The sequence below is a fragment of the Falco rusticolus genome, chromosome 3 (genome assembly GCF_015220075.1).
Source record: "Falco rusticolus isolate bFalRus1 chromosome 3, bFalRus1.pri, whole genome shotgun sequence".
Taxonomy (NCBI): domain Eukaryota; kingdom Metazoa; phylum Chordata; class Aves; order Falconiformes; family Falconidae; genus Falco; species Falco rusticolus.
In genome coordinates this window covers 56,490,043-56,512,072 of record NC_051189.1, presented here as the reverse complement: position 1 = coordinate 56,512,072, position 22,030 = coordinate 56,490,043, and the positions used below count along the sequence as shown (strand labels likewise).

At 40.2% G+C, this 22,030-nt stretch overlaps 1 protein-coding gene across 2 annotated transcripts; it reads right to left on the bottom strand.

Annotated features, from left to right (window-relative positions):
• Positions 1-1,565: 1,565 nt before the first annotated feature.
• USP14 (ubiquitin specific peptidase 14) lies at positions 1,566-22,005 on the bottom strand. Of its 2 annotated transcripts, XM_037381974.1 has the most exons (16): positions 21,771-22,004; positions 19,154-19,299; positions 18,482-18,514; positions 16,474-16,578; positions 14,714-14,817; positions 12,553-12,611; positions 10,562-10,692; positions 10,184-10,264; positions 9,368-9,447; positions 7,735-7,849; positions 6,344-6,409; positions 5,934-6,026; positions 4,850-4,978; positions 3,742-3,802; positions 2,505-2,612; positions 1,566-2,377 (listed from the first exon to the last, which is right to left on the bottom strand). In XM_037381974.1, the coding sequence occupies exons 1-16, from the start codon at positions 21,784-21,786 to the stop codon at positions 2,226-2,228; spliced, it is 1,479 nt and encodes a 492-aa protein (XP_037237871.1). In that variant the 5' UTR covers positions 21,787-22,004; the 3' UTR covers positions 1,566-2,225. The 2 variants fall into 2 exon arrangements, 1 of the variants encoding a protein (XP_037237871.1); XR_005103419.1 differs by lacking the exon at positions 3,742-3,802 and having other exon boundaries at positions 2,260-2,377; positions 21,771-22,005.
• Positions 22,006-22,030: the final 25 nt, after the last annotated feature.

Genomic DNA, 22,030 nt, shown 5'->3' with positions numbered 1-22,030 from the left:
TACAGCCTGCCTCTTACCTCCGGCTGCAGGTACGATGGGTAGAAGGTATGAAATGTTAACGATTTCAGATGATGAAGGGACTGGAGCGTATTGTGATCTGAGATGTGTGGGGATGACTAACAGCTGAATGCGGCCTGCCTGCCGCCTTGATGCTGGGAGAGCTGGGGATGACAGCCACATGGAAGGTGACTGAAGGAAGCTACGTCCAGTGAGTTGTAGTCGTGATAGTTCAGTCATGAACCAGAATCTCCGGACTCATGGTCAAGGCAATAGACTTGGGCATGAGCTGTCCCCCTGATTTACCTTTGATCCAGCAGCAGCGCAGTCCTGTGTCGTTTTGTGCATGGAGGAACGCAGATTTTTTTTCTGCATCATTGACAAGTATGACCTCGTCAAAACGTGACAGCACGGCTCTGGCCTCAGACAGGCTTGAAAGTAGACCCACCTGGGGCAAGACCCTGACTGTGAGGATCCCGACCACTGATTCAAGCCCCCAGCCCTAAGATGCAACTAAAGGGTTTGACAGACCTAGAAAGAAAAGGAGATGGTGTTTTCAGTGTCCCAGCTATTAGTAATTAAGTGTATCTTGTCCCAGTGAGATGACTTGTACGGTTGTCACACGTAAGTGTACATGTCTCAAAATTAGGAAAATGCAAGAGCAGCAGAAAAATGGGACAGTACACTGTTTGGGAAGGAAAAAGTTAACCTTTTCTTGTAACTATGGGGCTGTAACCAGTAATAGAAGATCAGTTTTTTCATAGGTGTAGGGTCACGCAATTGTTCAGAGCAAGCAGCTCTTTTCAGCTGCTGCCAGGCGCTTTAAGAGAGGAAGCACTGATCGTAGGACCACAGCTGGGAGGAGGCAGTTCCACAGAACAGCCAGCCGGCACAGGCACCATCTCTCCTTCCTCCTTAACAGGGGACAGAGCAAGCTTTTAAAAACAGAGGAGCCTGTACTATTTCTGTGGGGTACAGAGGAAGAGAGCTGGTACTGCACTGGGGCTTCCTTCAGGGGTGGAGCCTGCCTTTAAGCATCATGCAACGTTTTAAAAATACATCCTTAGGCCTTTGCCGTGCTCCCAGGGGAAGCTGTGCAGAAAGGCAGCAGCGCCGTACCTGCCAACACAAGCTGTAAGGCAGAAAAAACTAGCCGGTAGGGTCACAGCTGAAGCCAGTGTCCCCAGCGGAGGGCAAAAGAGGAGTCCCTTCTCAGCAAGTGAGGCACAGTCAAACTCACCGTGTGGTCCCTGTTAATGGAGACACGACTGAAGGCATTTCACATGAATATGGACTAGCTCTCCCAGAAGGGACTGGGCCACACTAAAAATCAGATCCCCCACACAGAAGGTTGAGTCCTGTTGATGGCTTAGTGCTTTTCTGGCTGTAACCAACACTGAAATACTTTTTTACTGCAGCCTCCCACTAGCATACAGCTGCTGTATTCCTGTGGGGAAGGAACAGAAGTTACTGTAAGTAAGCAATACCCAGTTTTGCAGCCACCGTACTAGTCTTGTCTACTGAGTAAAGAGTAACAGGACAGGAGATAAGTCCCTACAGCTTAAAAAAAAAAAAAAAGGCTTTATTACATGACTGCTTCAAGACATTCATCAGTGGTGGCCCGAGAAGTGAAAACAAACACATACTAGCTACACTACCAAGACATGAACTTTTTTTAATGGAGACACATTGTTGATCACAATTTACTCTGAAGTCATGAGATGCCAGCAACAGAACAGACTGAATCAGCAGGTCAGGCTGGACAAATATTTGATCGTAGCCACAGCTGTTGGCTATGGGCAGCAGCACTGAGTTACACAACAAGGCAACAGTTTCTCTTCTACCTTCCTAACAAAACTGCCAGGTAAGGCAAAGGATGGACAGCTACTGAACTGTGGTATAAACCATGCAAGAGTAACAAATGTGAGAGTAGGTGTGTAATAAATACTTGATGACATTCAAGAGGAAGGGGGGGCAGGGGAGGAAAAGGCTCATTTAAAAAAATTATCTTCTGCAAGACATTAAAGCTATTTTAAGTGTCACCACGGCAGTGGGCAGTTCACTCCAGTAGTGACCAATTGGTATGTGGATCATTTTGAAACAGTATCCCTCTTCACATGAAAAGGTTTGAACAAATTATTTACCCATTTGCTAAAGCTCTGGGGTTAAAGAAGTGATCAGTAATCAACATTTATTTCACACCTAAGCAGAATGACTAAAACTGAAGACTACTGTTCAGCTTCGTCTTCAATTACTTCAATTCTGCGAGGCCCGTAGAGTAGAACATAAGCTATATGCCAGTCTCCACCCCCAGATAATCTCAAAATATCTTCAGGTGTAACAATGCTGACTTTGTCATCATCAAATTTAATCCATTCATCTGCAAGAAAAACAAGAGGATTATCTGTAATTTAGGTACATAAAATCTAAGCACTCTTAACAGCCCCTTTAAAATGGAAGAAGCTGTGAAGGGTGGTTAACAGTGCTATCGTTTTGGGGTTTTTTACCTTGTTTCCTTTTAACCCAAGACACATAATGCCCAGAGGAACTTGATCTGCCTTGATGTGTTAGCACTGCCTGCAGGTCGTAATAGCCGCAATTATTAGAACCAATATCTGAAGGAAGAGGGGGAAAAAGAAGTTACATGAGTACTACATGAACAGTTTTAGTGTTTTTAACAGCACACAGACAAGGACACATTAGCTATTCTGCAGCAGCGTATACACAACTGTAGTTGTGTAAAACCCCATTTACAGCACAGCTGTAAATCACTGTAAACTAAAAGCAGCACCTGTCAGCCAGGACAGCCTCTCAGGAAACTGGGAATGCTGTGCATTCTCATGGCATTAATCTGTATCCTGATGTAACGCAAATACAGTGAGCTTAAAGTATTAAAATCATGATGTATGATCAAGTAAACCTTCTGGGCAGGTTTGGCCAATTACTTCCTTCAAACGCCAGCTGCTGTCTGCACTCAGGGCGAGCCATGAAACTGCAAGAACTGATGTGCTGAGCACAGGCTGCACAGCGACACTGCTGAGAATACGCAAGTACAGCAGATTGACTACTCCACAGTTAGTTCAATTACACCATTCACTTTTTCAATGGAAAAAACAGGCCAATTCCAAACGTACCAAGTAGGGCACTACAGCCCCCAACATGCCTTAACTGCATTTCTCAGCACTCCAGAATATTCAGTTTACACTGTGCTCCTGAGCTAGGCAACACTGCCTCGCGCAGCGCATCGCACACGAGCCTCTGGAAGCACCGCGCAGTAACAGTTTGGGCAAACGCGATCTCCAAAGTAATTTCTGCACAGTGCGCTCAACACAAGGGTGAATGCCTAGGGCGTTCGAGCTCCAGGCCCCCTAGATTCAGGCAACATCAGCACCAGCACAGCAGTTTCAAAAGTCCAGTTCAAGTTTTTGTTTCAATTTCAGCTTTCTACCATCCACTGACAAAGCAGCATACAAAATAACTGCGCATTACATGCATGTATCTTTTGATAAGCATGTTTTTTATGATTCATCAACTTGTCAGGTGGGTGACGATTATGTCTCTGAGCATATCAACAGCATTTTGGTTTGCCTGATCTTTCCATTCTTTAAATTTGTCAGTTTCTGAAGGTTATTTTCAAAGGCATTAAAAATAACCAGGGTTCTCAAAATATTACTACCATCAGGTCCACTTAAACATAAGTAAATGGAAAGTTACTTTAAAATAGATTTACTTCCCTGTACTCACCATCGGGAAAAGAAAATGGTTCGTATTTAACTTCTTTCTGTGCGCCATCACTTTTACTAGACTAAAGAACAGAATATGCTGAATTAATGTGGAATGGTTTTGAAAAAAAGCTTTAGCACAATCATATCAAATCCCAACATTCCATTCACTTAAACTTGTTTTTAAGCCTAAACATTTTTTGTTCAACTTGAAACGTGTTCATTACCGTATTTCTAGGTGGACATCTGAAAGCCTAATCTAAAATAAGACCACATTTTAAGGCAAACATATAACCATTTTGACACTTACTGCCTAGACTGTTTAGCCACCAGATTTACAGGTTTGTTTACAAAAAACGATTCTGAAAATTGAAGACTTTATTCCCTGTTAGGGACTTGCTAGCAGCAAAAGTGGCAACAAGAAAATACTAGAGTCAGACTCCAAGGGCTAATACATTCCGTTTTAAAATAGCACTCTTTCCTTGCTCCACGCTGTTGCAAGCCTTATTCAAACATTTAAATAAAACTGCCAGCAGTTAAGCCATGAAAAGACTAGCAAACTTTAAAAAACAACATGGCTAAAATGCTAGTGTTATAGCTTGTTTACTTTTTGACTTCATTAAAGAAAGGGAAGTCAGTTTTAGAATATGTAGACCAACTTCCTAGAGTACAGACTTTTAGCTCACTAGTACATATATTCTGAATTTTATCAGTCAGACACATAGTAGTCCCTTGTACAACCCTTTTCAGTTGGTTAGCAGGAAACAGCTACCTAGACCCCACACTGCCAGCAAGCGGCAACGTTTGAAGAGAGTAATTTTGTGTAATTCACAGAAAACCTTTAGGCATACCACTGGCAAGCAGAAGCATTACATTTTAATATATTTTGAAATCAAAATGTAAGCAACATGTTTGTCTACAGCATTTAACATTTCTCATCAAGCAGTCATATTAAAGAAAATTATTGTATTTTCATGAAAATACACACAAAGATCTAAAGCTCAATATCAAGGAGTCTGAATGCTAAATAAGAAAAAAAAATATTTAAAGATGTCAAGTTTTATCTAGTTGTTATTATTAGTACCCCAATTTCAGATGTATGACTTCTTTAATCAAAATGTCACACTTACATTCTTTGGCTGTTGATTTACTTTTTTGTCTTCTATGTCTTTGAATTTTGACCGGTAAGAAACCATTTTTTCCTGAAGGTCTGGTGTACACAGCTCATACACATCCAACATAAGAGGGAATTTAACATCCTAGGAAGTAAAAAGTATAAAGAGTATTAGCATAATTTGGTACTCCACATTAAAGCATTCTCCCATGGGAAGACAACACTTAAGTCCAATTAAATGCAACTCTTCTCACATTTATGACAACCTGATCTACTGAAATGTTGCCAACAGTACTTACCTAATGGGCTACAATACTTTCACAGAAGAAAATCTGATTCAGTATAAACAAACCATCATAAATTACTATGTTCAATGTAAATATTTAGATTCTTTGTTAATAGCTGTCATACTTTTATACTACAGAAATACCTCTGCAGGCCTATGAAAAAAAAAATGCATGTAGAACGACTGTACACTTGCAAAAATGTCAATTTTGTTATCCAAACAATCTTTTAAAATTGTTTACATGCACCTTCAATTTTTATTCCCTTGCTTCTCTTGTAAGGAACAGGTACCATCTATCCAGATGCTCCTTGGGCAGCCTGCGAGGTCTATCAGCCAAGGCCAACAGAAAGCAAAACTGGAACACGTGGCTGTTCACAACTGGCTCTTGCCATTTGTTAATCAGGAAGCCAGACAATTAAAGTAACTAATACAGTTATACAGAAGGTCTGTTAGCATAAACATTTCTCATCAACTTTGTAACGCTGTCCAGTGACTAAAAGCATAGTCCTCTCCTTAAACATTCTCCTCTGAACCACTGGTAAAGAGACAAAAAACCATCCTAACACTATGGGAGCAAACTCACTTCTGTCCCTTATCTTCTCCCCCAGGCTATTTTCATAATATAGTTTGCCACACATAGGGAACAAAGCTACATTGTACTTAAGCAAAGAAACTGCCCTGTTAATATTTGTAAATGCAATGTTAAGGCAATTTAGTAAATAACCCTCAAGTATTAGTGTCTACCTATTAAAAAAAAAAAAAAATCATTGAAAAGCATAAAGAGGAATTTAACCTCAATATGCAGAAAACTTACCTTAAGAACTTTGGCATTCACAGATTCTTTCTCTTTATAAAAAAATCTAACCATTTGAATAGTCAGGTATGCTGGCAGGCGACTAATTTTAGACTACAAGAAAAATTAGAAAAAACTATTACTTTAGATATTCACAGATCTTTTACACTTTAAACACTGCTCATCCTAAACTACAAGCTATTCTGGGAACATATTTGTACACAAACACATAGGAATATAACAAGACCTCCTATTCTGAAGCTCTCTATAGTAGTATAGTCAAAGTAGTAATTTTCAACTGGTCTTAAATTTCTTGTAGCAGATATTCAGATGCTTTAGAAACATAAATCACATGCTGTACAGCAATAAGTTTGTGTTTTGGGACAGAAAATTAGAAGAATCATAAAAAGAGCCACAAAAGTACCACTCACAGATTTGATATAGAGTGCATTTCTCTGCAGTGTTGGAGACTGTTTGGTGATTTCCTCTTGAAGACGCTGTTAAAAAAACATTAAAGGTAATATCACATACATTCACGATAAAACACAACTTAAAAAAAAGCACCGCACAAATAAACAAACCGTAAACTAAATCGCATTCTGGCAATCTCTTCTGTTGCTATCAGTCATTACAACACACAATTTTGAAATTCCTTGGCAGAAAGACCATGCCCATTCATTTGTTCAGCTCTAGGCTCATTCCTGAGCCCTGACAACACTTAAAAGTTTCACTCTGCAGAAAATTTTATTCTACAGGAGTAGAATCTGCAACTGGATGGGTTATGAATCGTATCTGAAATTGATTACAAATGTGTCATGTCATGCTTAGAACATAACTAATGAAAAAGTCAAGTTCCTTGTGACAAAAATATTTGCATGTTTCTCAACTCTGTCTAAAGCAGACAGAGCTGCATGTAAGGAGACAGGTGAAGATACTCCCAGGGACCCTTCCAAATTCAGGGAAAGACTGGCCTGGTTGTTACTGTTGTGACCGTCTTGCTACAGGCAACCCAGCGTAAGAACTCTAGACCTTTTCTGGCCTGAAAGTGAGGGGTTTTTTTTTCATAATCTGTTTTATTTGTGAGCATAACTATTTTATCTTACTTTTCAGTCTAAATTCTGTCAAAAAGAAAAAGCAGATAACAAAGATTATCTGAGAACCATGCAACTTGGTCCAGTCCTGTACAAACCAGATCACTTCTTCCATCCCTGCTCTTGTGCAAATACTGTGCAAAAGCAGTTACTACAAAGGTTGTGTAGTAGCTCCTCTCCTTGCTCCTTCAGATTCTCAAAAAAATCCCTGAAAACTTAGAAACATATACATAAAAAGCACAGACTATTTTAAGAATTTCTACTTAAATGAACAGTTTAAAGATGATGTTGTGTCATGGAAAACATAATCCCCTCCAAAATCTGCGAAATTAAGTTTAATTGTTCCATCATCTGATTTTTTTTTCTTAGCAACCAAAACGCCACCCTATTTTAAAATTGACTTTTGGACTTTTTGGAAACTATTTACAGCATGCTTGAATTGTGATACTGTTCAGTCTGAAGTGAAAGCCAGCTGAACAAACAAGTAGCAAGTTGGCTTGCAGTTGCTTACCTGCATGGGGAAGACCATGTCAAGGGTCAAGAAAGTGCCCTGTTGAAGTCTGCTTTACATTAACAGGCAATTAATTTCCCCTGCTACCTCCCCATTCAACATCAAAACCAAAACATCTTGCAACTTTGTAAAGCTGGGCCAGCAGATGTCAATTCCAAGTCATAGATTAAAAACACAGGTCATGCAGAATTTCAATTAAATAAAAGTTATAATGGCTTACCAATTTCAGTCCTGTAAACAGGTATTTCACTTCTTGATTGATAAAGCAGCTAAGCTGAAGCAGATTCTCCTTTCCTTTAGTTACTTCCTCTTCTTCAGCTTCTGTACATTTCATGCTTCACAAAATTAAGGAAAACTATCACGCACCAAGAGCTGAACTACAGCTCTAGTGAAAACAACATGCTGAACAGCACTGTACTTCAAGATACTCTTGTGCTTGTACATCAATAATACTTTTACTCCTTGTAGTATAAAAACCAGAAGACTTGAAAAAGTCCTTCCTTCTAATCAATCTGTTCCTTTGTGTCTAATGACAAGTAGCAGCAGAGGCAGACAGCATACCAAAAAAGGTAAAGTTTTTAATCACCATTTCAGCTTGCGAGGCCTGCTTTATTCTTCCTTCTCCCCATTAACCACCCAGCCCCCAGGCCACAGATCATACCGTCTGCCAATAGCAAGTTATTAAGCCCTCCTGCAACATTATGCTCCATTGCTGTTTACAATAAAGTTTTTCTATTCCTGCTGCTGGCCAGATTTCCCATTTCTTTCAACATGCACAGCCTCCTTTCCAAGCCTTGTATGTCCTCTCCACTGAAAAGAAGTCCATTTATTCATTATTTTCTACACATTCTTCTAATCATTCTGTCCAACCTCTTCTTTTTCATACTTCTTCCCCAATCCTTTTCTCTCACCCACTTCCTTCTAGATATTTTTCCGTGCTCTGAATGCATTTATTCTACAAAAGCTGCCATAATGCATTTGAAGCCTCTGAAGGCTTGCAACACAACTGTTCTACCAAGTCTCCTCCTCCTGCCATTGGCCTATGCATCATTCCTCTTAGCTATGCATTCTGCTCCTCCCAACTATTTCAGGGACAACAAACACCATACTACGAGGAGAGAGATGCACGATTCTTACCTTAAAAAAAGCCTTTATGCTTTATTACTACCAAGCTATGAGATAAAGTACCTTATCTAAGGGAATGTTTCCTTGTTTATGACAAGCAAAACACACAGTATAATTCTTTCTGAAAGTGGTGGTTAGTTACACGATGGCCAGGATTTTGTAGTGGGGAAGTGGGAAAAGAGTAATACTTGGCATGTGTGCCCCATGTGGTCATAGGCTTTTTGTTCTTGCTATATAAAAAGCTACTAGAAAGTTGTCAGCTGCATTAGTATCTTACTCATCTAACAGCATGCATCTATTTTATTTCCTAAGAAATCAATCAAGCCATCTTTTGTGCATGTTTAGTATGCCAAGTGTATCAGCAACATTCTCTTACAAGCCAAACAAAGGCTATTTAGGACAATAATTACTTTTATTTGAATAAACCATGTCACCACCCTTGAAGTGGACAACTGGTAATCTCTGGGGAGAAAATCTGGTATTTAAATTCAGTGGGGTTTTTCTGTAAATTTCCACTACCAATTCTTCCTCCGCACATCATCCTCTCTCTCAAAGTATATCCAATCCTAACTTTGTGTGTACTCCTGCAACACTTCATTCCCTCTCCTCCCCACCACACCTTTATTTTGCATACTGTTCTCAACAATGCTTTTCACCCTCCCTGCACTCAACTGCTGAAGTGTGAAATTATCATCATTCTTTATGTCTTGCCTTAGTCTTTAGGATACGCTGTTTCAAATTCAATGCTGAAGAATTGGTCAATTAAACTCTTCTTTTTAGAAGATGCTGCTGTAGCTCCAGAGTCTGTCTGTAAAACAAATTATCTTACGATGTAACTTTAAATAGCATGTACAGAGAGTCTTCTTTACAGACAAAATAACCCCATTTATTTAAATTCTTTAAAGCCTATTCCTTCACCCTTCTATAGGTGCATCTTCTCCTACTTAGTCAACTGACGTAGCATAAAAATTTCAAAACAAATGCATTTATAGTACTGTTAAAGACACTTCTATATTAACAAGCAAGATTTCAATCAAAGTCACACCTGCCTGCCCCTCAACTTAAATCTGTCTGGAGTAGTCTTATCAGATTTTTGCCACTGTCAAGACTCTCCAAAAAAACAGTTTTCAAAGAAGAAAGTTGAACTAACTTCAGTTTCTTACCAGGTTGACTAGGCTAGCTGTCTGTTTGAAATAGCATTTGTGTAAGTCAAGAATGCTGTAGCACACTTTTTTCAGAAAAGAAGTTCTTATGTGCTAAATTCACCGGTTATTAGGGCCAGCTACAGCATACTCACAATCACCACCACCCTGGTCCAATACATACCTTACAAAGCGCAAAGGGGAAGTATTCCTATAGTACACCCCATAGCATAGCTGACATGATATAGGTAGCATTATGCTGATCAGGCACATCAGAAAACAATTTCATTTACTGGACTATAGATACATGTCAAAACTCAGAAAGCAGATAATCCTTAGCAAAAAATAGTGAATCACAAGTACAATATTGTAAGTCCAACTCTGGTTGAAGACTACAATTACCTCCATCACTGTATCACTTTCTATGCCTTCCAGCTTCTGCTGCAGGACCCTCATCATCTGCACCCAGCACTCATTGGCATCCTAGGAAGGGAACAGAACATGAAATCTAACTGGTAGTGTTATGACTTTGTAATATAAACCCCACCCATCTTTACACTACAAAACCAAATGTAAGGATTCCTTCACTAAGAAATTCTCCTATTCCGCCATACATTTTCAGAGCTGGTATTACATTCAACTTTTCTACACGACACAAAAACAAACACTTTACTGGGATAAATTATTTTCACAGGAGAAGGAAAGTCTTAAAATATTCTTGTTCTCAATTTCCAACACACTACAGAATTTTCAAACAGTAAGCTAATAATCGGTCTTTACCTGTTGAAGATACTGGCCTTGGTCACCCTTCTCTGCAAACTGTGGGAAGGCCATATGTAAAAACTGCAGGAGAATGATAGGTGGGATACTGGAGGAAGTTTTATCCATGGAATCAAACAAGTCTCTAAGAGCTTGAAGAAAAAGTGAATGCTTTCAGAAGTGAAAAAACAATTCAAACCTGGTAGGAAGTTTAAAAAGAATACTAAAACAGCAGCAACATTTAAAGACTGATCATTTAACAGCGTCCAATTTAATCTTTCTGATTTTCCAGGTGGCATAACAGGTGCACCTAAGATCTCATTTGTGAGCATGACTTTACATGTGTGAAGATGACAGTCCTGAGAGTTTGGTACAGTGCCTTGTCTTTCCTGGCTGCTAACCAAAAAAACACAACATTTTTGAGCAGTTTAGCAACAGTGTTTTCACAGAGGACTACACCTAGCAAAACCACAATGTATTCACTATCTATTCTCTATAGCAGCTTAAGTTTCACCAAATACAGGCAAAAACACTTTCATTTTTCCCCAACTAAGATATCTAGAAAATACTCTTGCTTAATTTCAAACCCAAGAAAACAAGTATGTGTATGCATATGTGTAGACAGTTCATAACTACGTGAAATTCAAGGAATGCTACTGATTGCATGACAATACACATGGCTTTCTTTTTTGCTCCAGACACACTACTATGTATGTCTTATCTACCCAGGCTACAGCATTTTAAATCCACAAATCACTTCAGACACCTGTTAATCCTCACGACAACCCTGTGAGGTAGGCAAGAGTCTGCATGGCCACTAATTTACAAGCAGAGAGACTACTGAATGATACTCTTGAGTAAGTGAATATAGGCAAGATTACAAGGAACCACGGTCAATTGCTTCCTCTCTTAAAGAAATATCTTCACTGACTTTGGTAAGAGGGACAACTGATATGACACAGCAATTTAAAAAAAAAAATGCCGTAAGTGTCATGCAGGAGTTCTTGACCGGCTCAGCACCAAAGAATTAACCATGAATTACTCAAACTACTAAGATTCCTAAAAAGCGGAGCTGTCACCTTACAAAGAAAATAAGGGTCACAAAGTAAGGGCAGTGGAAAGGGGAGGGGCAGGCATGGTTGTATAGAGTAACCACAGAACTTACCACCCCAAAACTCGATCAGCAGGCATACCCACAAACTGGACCTTTCCTTCCTTATATTGTTTTGTTTTTCCTTAAATGGACTGGTAGAAATCCCAGTGTCCTGGCCCAGCATCTTAGTGGGGCAATGAAATAGAGTAAAAAAAGAAAAAGTGGACAAGTAGTACCCTTGTTCAAGTGTAAGGGGTCTAACTAGAATTCTAGTTAGAACTTGGGAGATACAGGGCCATCGTGAGCTCCCACATTGTGAGCACCCAGATCACCACAACAAAGAGTAACTTTCCTTTTGAAGATACTACTTTCTATTTCAGTTATGAAATCTGGATCTTTAGGGTAAAGGCTAAGACCACTGATAAAGCATCAGCTACCACCTTAACAATAATGCTCAGCCAATAAATCATATTAAAAAATAGCAACGAAATACATATTCTAGGAGCATGGCATTAGCCTACCATTAAGTGAAACAGAACTGTACACTAAAATATTTCTATACAAACTGATCAAATCATCAGATGGATGGAGTCTGCTTTAGGAAGTTCCAATTATTTTATGCCTACCTGTTAAAACAGTTAAGAGATATGAATGATTTCTATCTAAGCCTCAGTCGCACTTGCATATATTCTTTCCTAGCCTGCAGCTACGTAGTATGTAGAGATGTATGCTTTGCAGCCACAGTCAGAATAACCTTTAGAGATATTAACGACAGAGCAAATGAATCCTCCAGTGCTAGCAGATCTGAAATTCCTAAGGCATGCACGCTAAAGAAAAACACGCAGAGCTCTAACCGCAATTTTCATCTGCAGTTAGCAGGAAATCACACACTAGCCTGTGCTCTACTCTAAGCACCAACCTGCAGTAATGTATTGAGCAGAGGCCATTTCTCCTGAAGCTCTTAAGGCACCACCATACCTAAAAGAAAAATAAATTGTATGCAATTAAACACAATCAAGAAGAGCAGTCAGGCTTTTAAATCATAAAGCAGGCAGCAGCTAGATGTATTTCAATGTATCAGAAGAAATCAAATCACCAGAACAGAAGTAACTGAAGATAAGATTTACTCACTCACCTGAAAGTCTCAGCTATTTCGTAAGCACTGCATGGAAGCAAAGGAAAACTGGCATCCTTGAGACAGTAAATAAAGGAAGACTGAGAATTTTGGATACATCACTGCTGCTTCCCTAATCCATTTGCCTCAAAGACTCAACGTATTTTGAGAGAAACCGAGAAAAAGTCTGAATAGAAGCTACCCCATTTCCGAAACGTTTGCCACAACTTCTTCAGATAAGTGGAATAAAACACTTTCAGGGATAGACGGCAGACAAAATGCACAGAGATGGGGGGCAGGCTCGCTTCCTCCCTTCACAGCACAAGCGGAACAGTAAGAGGTGAGACATTTTTCCTGGGGAGGTATTTCCTACACTAAAAAAAGTATGGGAGTCCACCCATACTACTAAAACTTACCACTCTTCTTTGAGTGATTTCTTAATTTACCAGCTGCATGAGGAACAGATGGCCTCCTGAAAGCAAAGAAGCCTTCAAGCAAAAGAAGGGTCTCATGCATTCTTTAATCTCAGACTGAATTTTAAAAATTCTGTCCATTGCTAGATGATGAGCAGGAAACTTTCCCCCCTGGCATCCTACAAAACATGGAGTACCCTTGCAGAGATCAATGAAGCAGCTGGTGAGAAATTAAGCTCTAATAGTAAGCTTTCCCATGTGAGTCCTTTCAGCTCTCTCCCACTGCCATATACCCTTCAATGCTGTCGTCAAGCAGGGAAGACCAAATTAAGTCTCCAGGGGAAAACAGAGTAGCTGCCTGTGAATCTGACTTCCCGCAGAGAGCAAGGCCACATCTTGTAATGCAGTCCGCCGGTTTTATGGGGTACGTTTTGACATTTGCTATATTACATTTGTCAATTACTCTGATTCAGTGCAGTAACTCAAGAGTCCTTTACATGGAAATAAACAGACTCTTCCAAAATGACAACACTGAAAAACAAGAAAAAGCTTTAGAACAGAGTTTCTGTACTTTAAATAGTTCTCAGTGCTAATAATTAAGGTTCACCTACTAACAGAATGAAGAAAAATTTGTAAGTACTTAAATAACCAGCATTTACAGTAATCCAGTTGGGTACCAAGGTATCAAGAAAGCAGTATATTTTAAAGGAATTAAGGTAATCCAAAAATGGCAATGCTCTACCTAATCCTGGTTTTCTCATTCTAATTCATATGCAGGACACACTGCCATGTATTCTTTTTTCCTCCGACCTTCATAATTTTTAAGTTTCTTGTAGATTCCTCACCAAAAAAATAGGCCATTTACACATTTCCGTCCAGAACAACAAACAAAACAAACAAAAACCCCAGAAGTTATTCTACAATCAGAATGAATGAAACAAATTACATAAGGGCATGTCTTCTGTTCCCTACACACCCACATGACAGTAACGCCAGCTTACTCCAGTTTGCCGACACAGTAACACCCATGGTCCTGTCTCAGAGCTTCCTGCTGTACCTCCAAGTACCAAATGTCAGTAATGTCTAAATTTCATAGCTGAAAACACACTGTGCAATAAAGCCATTGAAAAAATATTCCTCCAAGGAACAGGACTCCCATATGATTCTTTAATACAGAACAAGACCATACAAACTAACACCAGAAAATAGGGTTGGGAGTTCAGTAGCTTGTTCAAGCGTTTTAAAGAAATCTTGAGAGGAGCTATTTTTTTAGCTGGCAAAACACATTCTCTCCACCAAAAGCCAGTTCCAACATACATAGCTGTCTACATAGTAGATTCCAAAATACATAGTCTGAAGTTCTTTTAAAAGTACAGACTAACACAGCCACTGGATAAGCTTTAATCAATCATTATATTAACCTTGAATAGATTCAAATAATAACAAATTGTTACGATCATCCATAACAGTATTAAGATGACCACTGCACAAAACATCTACTTCATAAGCTAAAGAAAACATTTCAGTCGTGGTATTTTTATACTGAATCCTACCTTTTAAGGGCCTCTTTCACTTCTGGCACTGAGCGGATACACTGAACCGTAGCATTCATGTAGCAAGTGTTGCCAAGGTTTGTCAATCCACATGGTAACTCCATCTACCAAAAAATTTACAAGGGTGCTTGAAGGTCTGAGAGAGATGTGCAACCATTTTTGTATAAATGCTGTAATTTGACATCAACTTCTAAAAAAAGGCATGATCAGAGATGTGTATAAACTGGAATATTCCATCAAACTTTACAAAGTTTTCCAGATCCATTTTCTGATTATATTAATCATTTCACCATTCGGTGCTATTAGAGGACATTCAGGAATGCTTGTTTACTTTAATGAAAATATTCAAGCAGGCAGTCATTCAGAAAACTCAATTATAATCTCATTCAAGTTTTGACCTTAAAATTCTATTTCCATGAAATTTCCACATGAATACATTTGTACAAAACACTGATGTTTTAATTAAAATCAGTTTTTAGTAAAACCCGGAATGTTATGAAGCTCATAGTTAGAAACAAAAGCATTATTAAACTCCTTTCCAGAAGCCTGCAACAGATCATTAAGTTGATCCTTCTGGACAACTTGTGAATTTCTAAAATTTTGACAAATGCGAAGGCCAGCTAATAATTAAACTAATCAGTTTCACAAACAACTATAAATCACAATAGAATAGCGCGCTTTTTTTCCCCCCAATCCTGCATATTTAAGTAGTTGTCCAGGAAAAGCACATCGTTTAATGAAACTGAAGTAGTACTGCATACCAATACTACTTGATTATTTTAGAAAGAGATAATTAATTTATCTGTGTATTCCATTTTTAATGAATGCATGCAGTAAGGACAACTGAATTTTGATCTATAATAAAATCAGAGAAATGCAATGTGACCAACTTTTTCAAAATGTTATCTGACACCAAATCATCTCCTTGTTTGCCTCTCAGTTATCTCCAAGTCTGTGTATAGGGTTAGCCTCAAAAATACGTAAATATCCCTCACCTGCTGATGCTGTGGAAAGCATTAAATACTCAAGCACAAAACCAGTCCTAAACTACAGATCTGTTTTCACACAGACATGGATAAAACTATTCTCATTCTGCTTGTGCAGCTGACAACAGTCATGCAACTGTTTTAAGTATGACGAAGAGCTCCTAGCTCAAATGACTGATGAGAAAATTAAGTCTTTCAAATAGTAAAAAAGGAAACAAACAGAAAGTTAATGAAAGAAATAAGACTAATTATTCTCTTCCAGACTTTACTCATATAAAGGAAAACATATAATCTATTCCACTAATGTCAAACTTATTTCCATTTTTCAGAAAGTTTACCTAATACTACCAACAAGGACAATCAAAACCCCAAATACACCCCACCCCAAACAAACCCTAGTTTCCCTTCATAGATATGAAGGAGGCAGGAAACAATTTTGCATATCTAAAATGCCCTTATTCAGGCAAAGTTCAGGACACTAATACAGCAAAGGTAATACAACTTTGTCTTTAAAAACATCAGCAATGTTATTTTTAGAAAATTTGCTAAGCTGCCTGCTCGAAGAGAAAACAGCACTAGTTACACGGCATTGAAATTGAATTCCAAACTACTCATCACTGCTACCAGTTGGATCATCAACGTAAATTTGCGTTTCTTTGAGAAGCTATAAATGCTAAACAGACGTTAGAGTTTCAAAATGCACTTTTAAGCAACTCTAAATATTTAAAAACTTGCCATTATTTTACAAGAAACCAAAGTTAGAAATATGCTTACAGCTGAAGCCAACTGCTCCTCTGTCATGTCTTCTACAAAGACGGGCCGAGCAATTGGCTCTTCCGGAAGTGCATCTGCAGAACCCATCATTAACAAGGTCATCCCCTTGAAACACAGTGAAAATAGCAATAAATATTTAAGGGCAGTTATTTCCACTTAAAAAAAGAAAATCATAAAGCTCTTGACATATTTCAGCTATTTCCCCCAAAATAAACACAAGCTTTATCATAGTTTACAGAACTGACACTGCACTGTTGTTTCTTAAGGGTATACTTTAACTTTCTCATTATCTAGAAAGTATTTATTGAGACCAATTCCACTTTAACTTTCTCATTATCTAGAAAGTATTTATTGAGACCAACTATCCATGCTAGATGTTTCCACTGAGCCTGGTGAGCTTGCCAGCAGCTGAGAACACAAGACTCCAATCGGGACTAAATTTAACATTCATGGAATACCCCAAAGTGAAGTGTTCAGAAAAGCTCCCTTCCTGATGGATCACCAGGGATCAAACATCTTCAACATTTCAGTGCAAATATTCCTCTTTCCCTTAAGTCTTAGAAAATACCTTGGAATCAAAGATAACCAAACAGCTATATTCAAATTTGGAAAAAGCTGCAGTGTTTGAGCTTCTCAGTCAACAGAATCTCAAGTTCTCAAATTCAGAATTCTCTGAACAACAAAAACATCCCTCATCTTTAGCCTAGAATCTGGGGAAACACTTCAGACAGCTGTGGATAATGATAAGGACCACAGCTCCGAGTTCGGAATTGCTTTTTTCACTTGAAAAACAAGCAGGAAAGGCAAGTGCCATCCTTTGGTCTGGCAAGTTCTGAGGACATTAAACTAACTGAAAAGGGAGTAATAACCATAATGACCCTGTCAGTTTAGCATGAAGACTAACATTCAAGGGGAGAAAAAAAGCCATCAAGTTACCCTGCTTGCTGTACTAGCATAAGGAAAAGGAGGTTTTGAGCGCATCTACACAATAAGGTCTGTCAAAGGGGAGAAAACGGCTATCTGGGGCCTTGAAAAATACAGTGCTAAGGAAAAGGATGGACAACAGAATGGAAAGAAACTGTTTTGACACTGTAAATAAATCCCTAGAACTAGTACATAACACCATTAAAATCAATAGAGGCAGTTATTAGCATAACAGTATGCAAAAAAAGACAAGAGTATTATGCACCAGGGGTTTTGCTGAATGACTCTGCAACAATAGCTGCAGCTAGACTGCTAATAGATGCTTGCAAACTAATTACAAGGGTAAGAGTAATGCTACCTAATTCAATGTGCTCAGTGAAGAACTGGAGTAAAACCCGTACGAAACAGATATTATGAGAAACCTACAAAAACGTGAATGTCCAAAAAACCCTGAAAATTTCTGTGATTCCCTGTTACAATATTATATAGCTAAGAAACACAAGTACATTCCCTTTTTGTTTTCTTCCTGAACTAGTCAAAGGTATGAACCACCATTACTAATGGCTTTGTTTTTAAACAGCAGCTGTTTAGTACAGGAGAAAAAATTTCAGCAGGTTGATAAAAAAGGAAATAGGGAGAGCTGTAACCTCAGCATGTGAAATGCAACGATTTTCTGTGCTGGGGATGGACAAGCACACTGGACCACTGACAGTGCCCACTTGCAAGCTCTCTCTAAATAACATCGCTTATTCTCATGGTCACAGACAAAATAGGAGGACTCCTGGTATGACCCAGAACTTACTTTCTTGTAAGAAAGAAAAAAAAAAAAAACCATGCTCCCAAGTACCTCAGGAAGATGGTGTGATTTCCCTCCTGATACCAAAAAAAAGGTTTTTTACAAATCAATAGTGATAACTTTATAAAAATGCTTAGGTATCACAACTGTAAAATTATTTTTCTTCAAGCTCTGATTTTCAAGAAAAAGCTACCCATTCAAACAGGAACAGCAAGAACTTTAAATCTTTCTTGAAACGCCAAAATAAAAATCAAACTAGTTAAAATTTGGTTATTCCTCAGAACTTACGTTCTTTATTTTTAGGTTCCCCCAGTCATCATCCTGTATTTGAAATTAAATAAAAGACAAGTTAATTATCCTGCAGCAAAAGACAAGCAAGTATTCTCATTAATATTAATCACATATTTCTAAATATACCATTGTGTTTCATGCAAGATTCCACAATATTAACTACTGCCACATCAAATCTCATCTGATTAAAATAAAAAGCAGCCAAGCTGTTTTTTTTCAGTAAAGTTCTTCAGCTGTTGTTCAACACTTCTTAGACGTAAACAGCTTTTTGCAGAAAAGTTGCCTGTATCACATTAACCTAATAATGGCAAAGAAGTGTCAGAGAAACTTTTCTTAAACAAGCTAAAAAGCAAGAAGTTGCATTCAGACTCTGAACATTAAACGAAAAAAACCACCAAGCAGAGCAGCATTTGGTGTAAGCAGTATTTTAGAAGTATGAAGAAGAATTTTAAAACAGCAGTGTACCCCCCAACCATTTAGCAACAAACTTTTGCTGGTATTTTCTAGTAGTTGGCAATGAATCGTACAGAATCATTTCTGAAAAGAGTAGTCAGTTTAATACATACAGTGAAAGATCTTCTGGAGAAACACTTCTAAATATGGTCATTGCTCATTACATTATAATGTAATAAGGTTAGAAATAATATAAAAAACCCCACAGATTTCTACCTTCAGAGTTCCTCCTTTAACCATAACCTTCTGTCTAGCTGGCTGAACTCCAGTCAGTGCGAACAACTGGGCTTTGAAGACCATTGGAGGTTCATCAGTATTAAGCTCCACACCATCAAATTTCTCTTTTCCCCATTTCACATTAACTGCAAACAAAATGTTTTGAAACTAGATTATTTCCTAATACACAAGAATGTAATTACCAAGTTTAACCCAGTATTTTGAATTCCAGAATTTATATGTTGTTTTCAACTCTGAAACTTGCCAATCATCAATCTAAGGAGCACCTTTACTATATCAGAACATATCACTTCCAAAAAGTCTAAAAATGTCCTACAAAACCATTGTAAACAACGTGTATACTGAGAAACTTTGCAAGCAACAGATGTACGTAACAGCATCAGAAATCCTTTAGGCGAGTCTTCACAAAAGCAGTAAGAAAGAAACTCTCACAATCTCTTGGCACTGCTCATTGTAAACAAAACTTTCTGAAGGAAGTTCTGATAGGCAATTCCAGTTCAGTTTTCCATAGCATTTCCGTTCTCCTTCAATGGAAAACAATACCACGTCCTTCAAAAGCAAAGCTACTGTCTGACAGCCATAGATCTGGCTACCAGTGTCGTTCACGCAGAGCTCCATGAGGAGGTAAGCATGCATCAAGACACATCCCATAAAATAGCACACCTCCTGCTTCCTTTCAGTGGAAGGTTTACCTCACAGTGCCATTTGCAATGCCACCACCGCTACCCTCCTCAGTTTTGACAGTGTTCACACACACAACGTACCTGCGTGCAAATACAGACAGCAGCCTAGCACAGGTTGCAGCTCCAGAAGCCCTGACCCCAGTAAAGGTGCAGGACTGGAAATAGAAGCGAAGAGAACACTTGGTTCACGGAAAGTGTTAACTCTTGACACTGGAAACGGGATCTTCAGCAGAAACAGTAACCAGAATGACACAAAGGGACATTAACCTCACTGTGGTAAAGCCAGTACTAACCAAGAGCAGATAAAAATGCCTGGAATAAACCAACGTTGTATTTCTAAAGAATGGCTACACGTCTTCAGTCACTTCCAATCACTATCATAGGTACTCAAGGCTACTTTAGCAAGCTGCAGTTTTGCTGAAAATCTGCAAAACAGAGCACGTGACAACATCCCCTGTGCACAGTAAGTGGCTGAAACACTATACTTTAAGAAAGCCATATCCTTCCTTCTGCCTGTGCTTTGGTTTTACATAAATATATTATGGGAACTCCAGGGTTTTTTTCAAAATAAAACTCTTCGAGGTCATGATTTAAAAAAAATGTCCAAGAAGGTTCAGATCTCAGATGTATGCAGTGCTTGTGATGGGTAATAAGGAAGAACAACCAAAACTTAGTTTACATCAACATGCAAAGGGACTCAAATGACTGGCTTTTCAGTATTTCTAGCAGAAATTACCTTCTGATTTGCCCAACCTTCTGATTTTTTTAAAAAAATACATTTATTATTTTGACCTACCAAGCACAGATCTTTTCCTACTTTCTGGGAAGACAACCCACTCAGTCACTGAGCAAGTCAGCCGCAGTCTTTTAAGCTTTGCATTTTTGAACCATCATGCATGCACCACTAAATATCTCAAAGAGTTAGCAATTATTAATCTGTAGCGTCACTGCTTTTGACAACTCAGCACTCAAGAGGAAAGTGAAAGCATGAGTGTTTCAGAGACTGCAACCAGATTTTCACCAGAAGTTTCCAAAATAGAGGAGAAAACTGTTAATTTGAAAACAATGGAAACCAAGAAAAATGAAGGACGTTTACCCCACTGAACAGAAAACACAGCTTATGAACACTGCCACCAGGATCCCAGCTTGCCAACCACGATCAAAACAGCAGAGGAACAGGGACACAACCGTGTACCGGGGCTTTCTACAATCTGTTCCTCACATCCTAAAAAGCCGCAAGAGGCCAGACCTGTGAATCGTAAACAAGCTCTAAATGGTCTAGAAGTGTCACGGGAGGCTTTGCTCTTTAGCAGCCATCGCTAAAAACTTTCCTCCCCAGCACAGAGAGCGAGTGGGATGTGATGCAATTTATGAAAATTTTCATATCGCTGGTTTTAGCTGGGAAAAAACGGACTGGGAAGAGGGGAGGCAGATGGCCCTAAACAAATTCGGAGGCAGGGACGCAGAATTGCCGCGCACTTGGCGCGCGCTCCCGGTACAAATCCCAAAATAAAGCGGGACGGGCGACACCGCGGCAGGCCCGCGCGCGACCCGCCGCGCCCCCCGCCGCAGGGCCCCGCCGGAAGGGCCCCCGCCCGCCAGCAGGGCTCGCCCCCCGCCCCCGCCGCGCCCCGCGGCAGGCCGGGCCCGGCCCCCTGCCCCAGCGGCCCCCGCCGCCGTCCGCGGCCGGGCGGGCCAGGCGCGTGCCGTGCGGATCGGCGGGGCCGCCGGAGGAGCCTTCCGCCCGCCCCGCGGGAGGCACCGCCCGCCCGCCGCCGCCAGTGGCGGGAAGGGCCCGGCGGGGGGCGGCGGGGCCGCTGGGAGGGCCCGTCGCTGAGGCGACGGCAGCCGCCGCCGCGGGCGCTGGCCCCCCGCCGCGGGCCAGGCCGGCGCGGGCGCCAGGGCCGGCTCACCTGAGAAGAGCGGCATGGCGGAAGGGACGGGCGGCGCGCCGTGTCCCGGGCGGGCGCGGTGGCGGCGGGGAAGCGTATGGGCGGCGGGGAGCGGCGCTGGCGGGGAGGGAGCGGGCGGGCGATGGCGGCGGTTCCGGCGCGTCCCTCCCTCCCTCGGGGTCTCATTCAAACCGGCCCCTCAGGATGACGCTGCAAGCGGGCCCCGCTCTCCGGAAGCGGGGCGGCCTGCGCGCGCAGCGCCGGAAGGGCGGGGCGGGGTG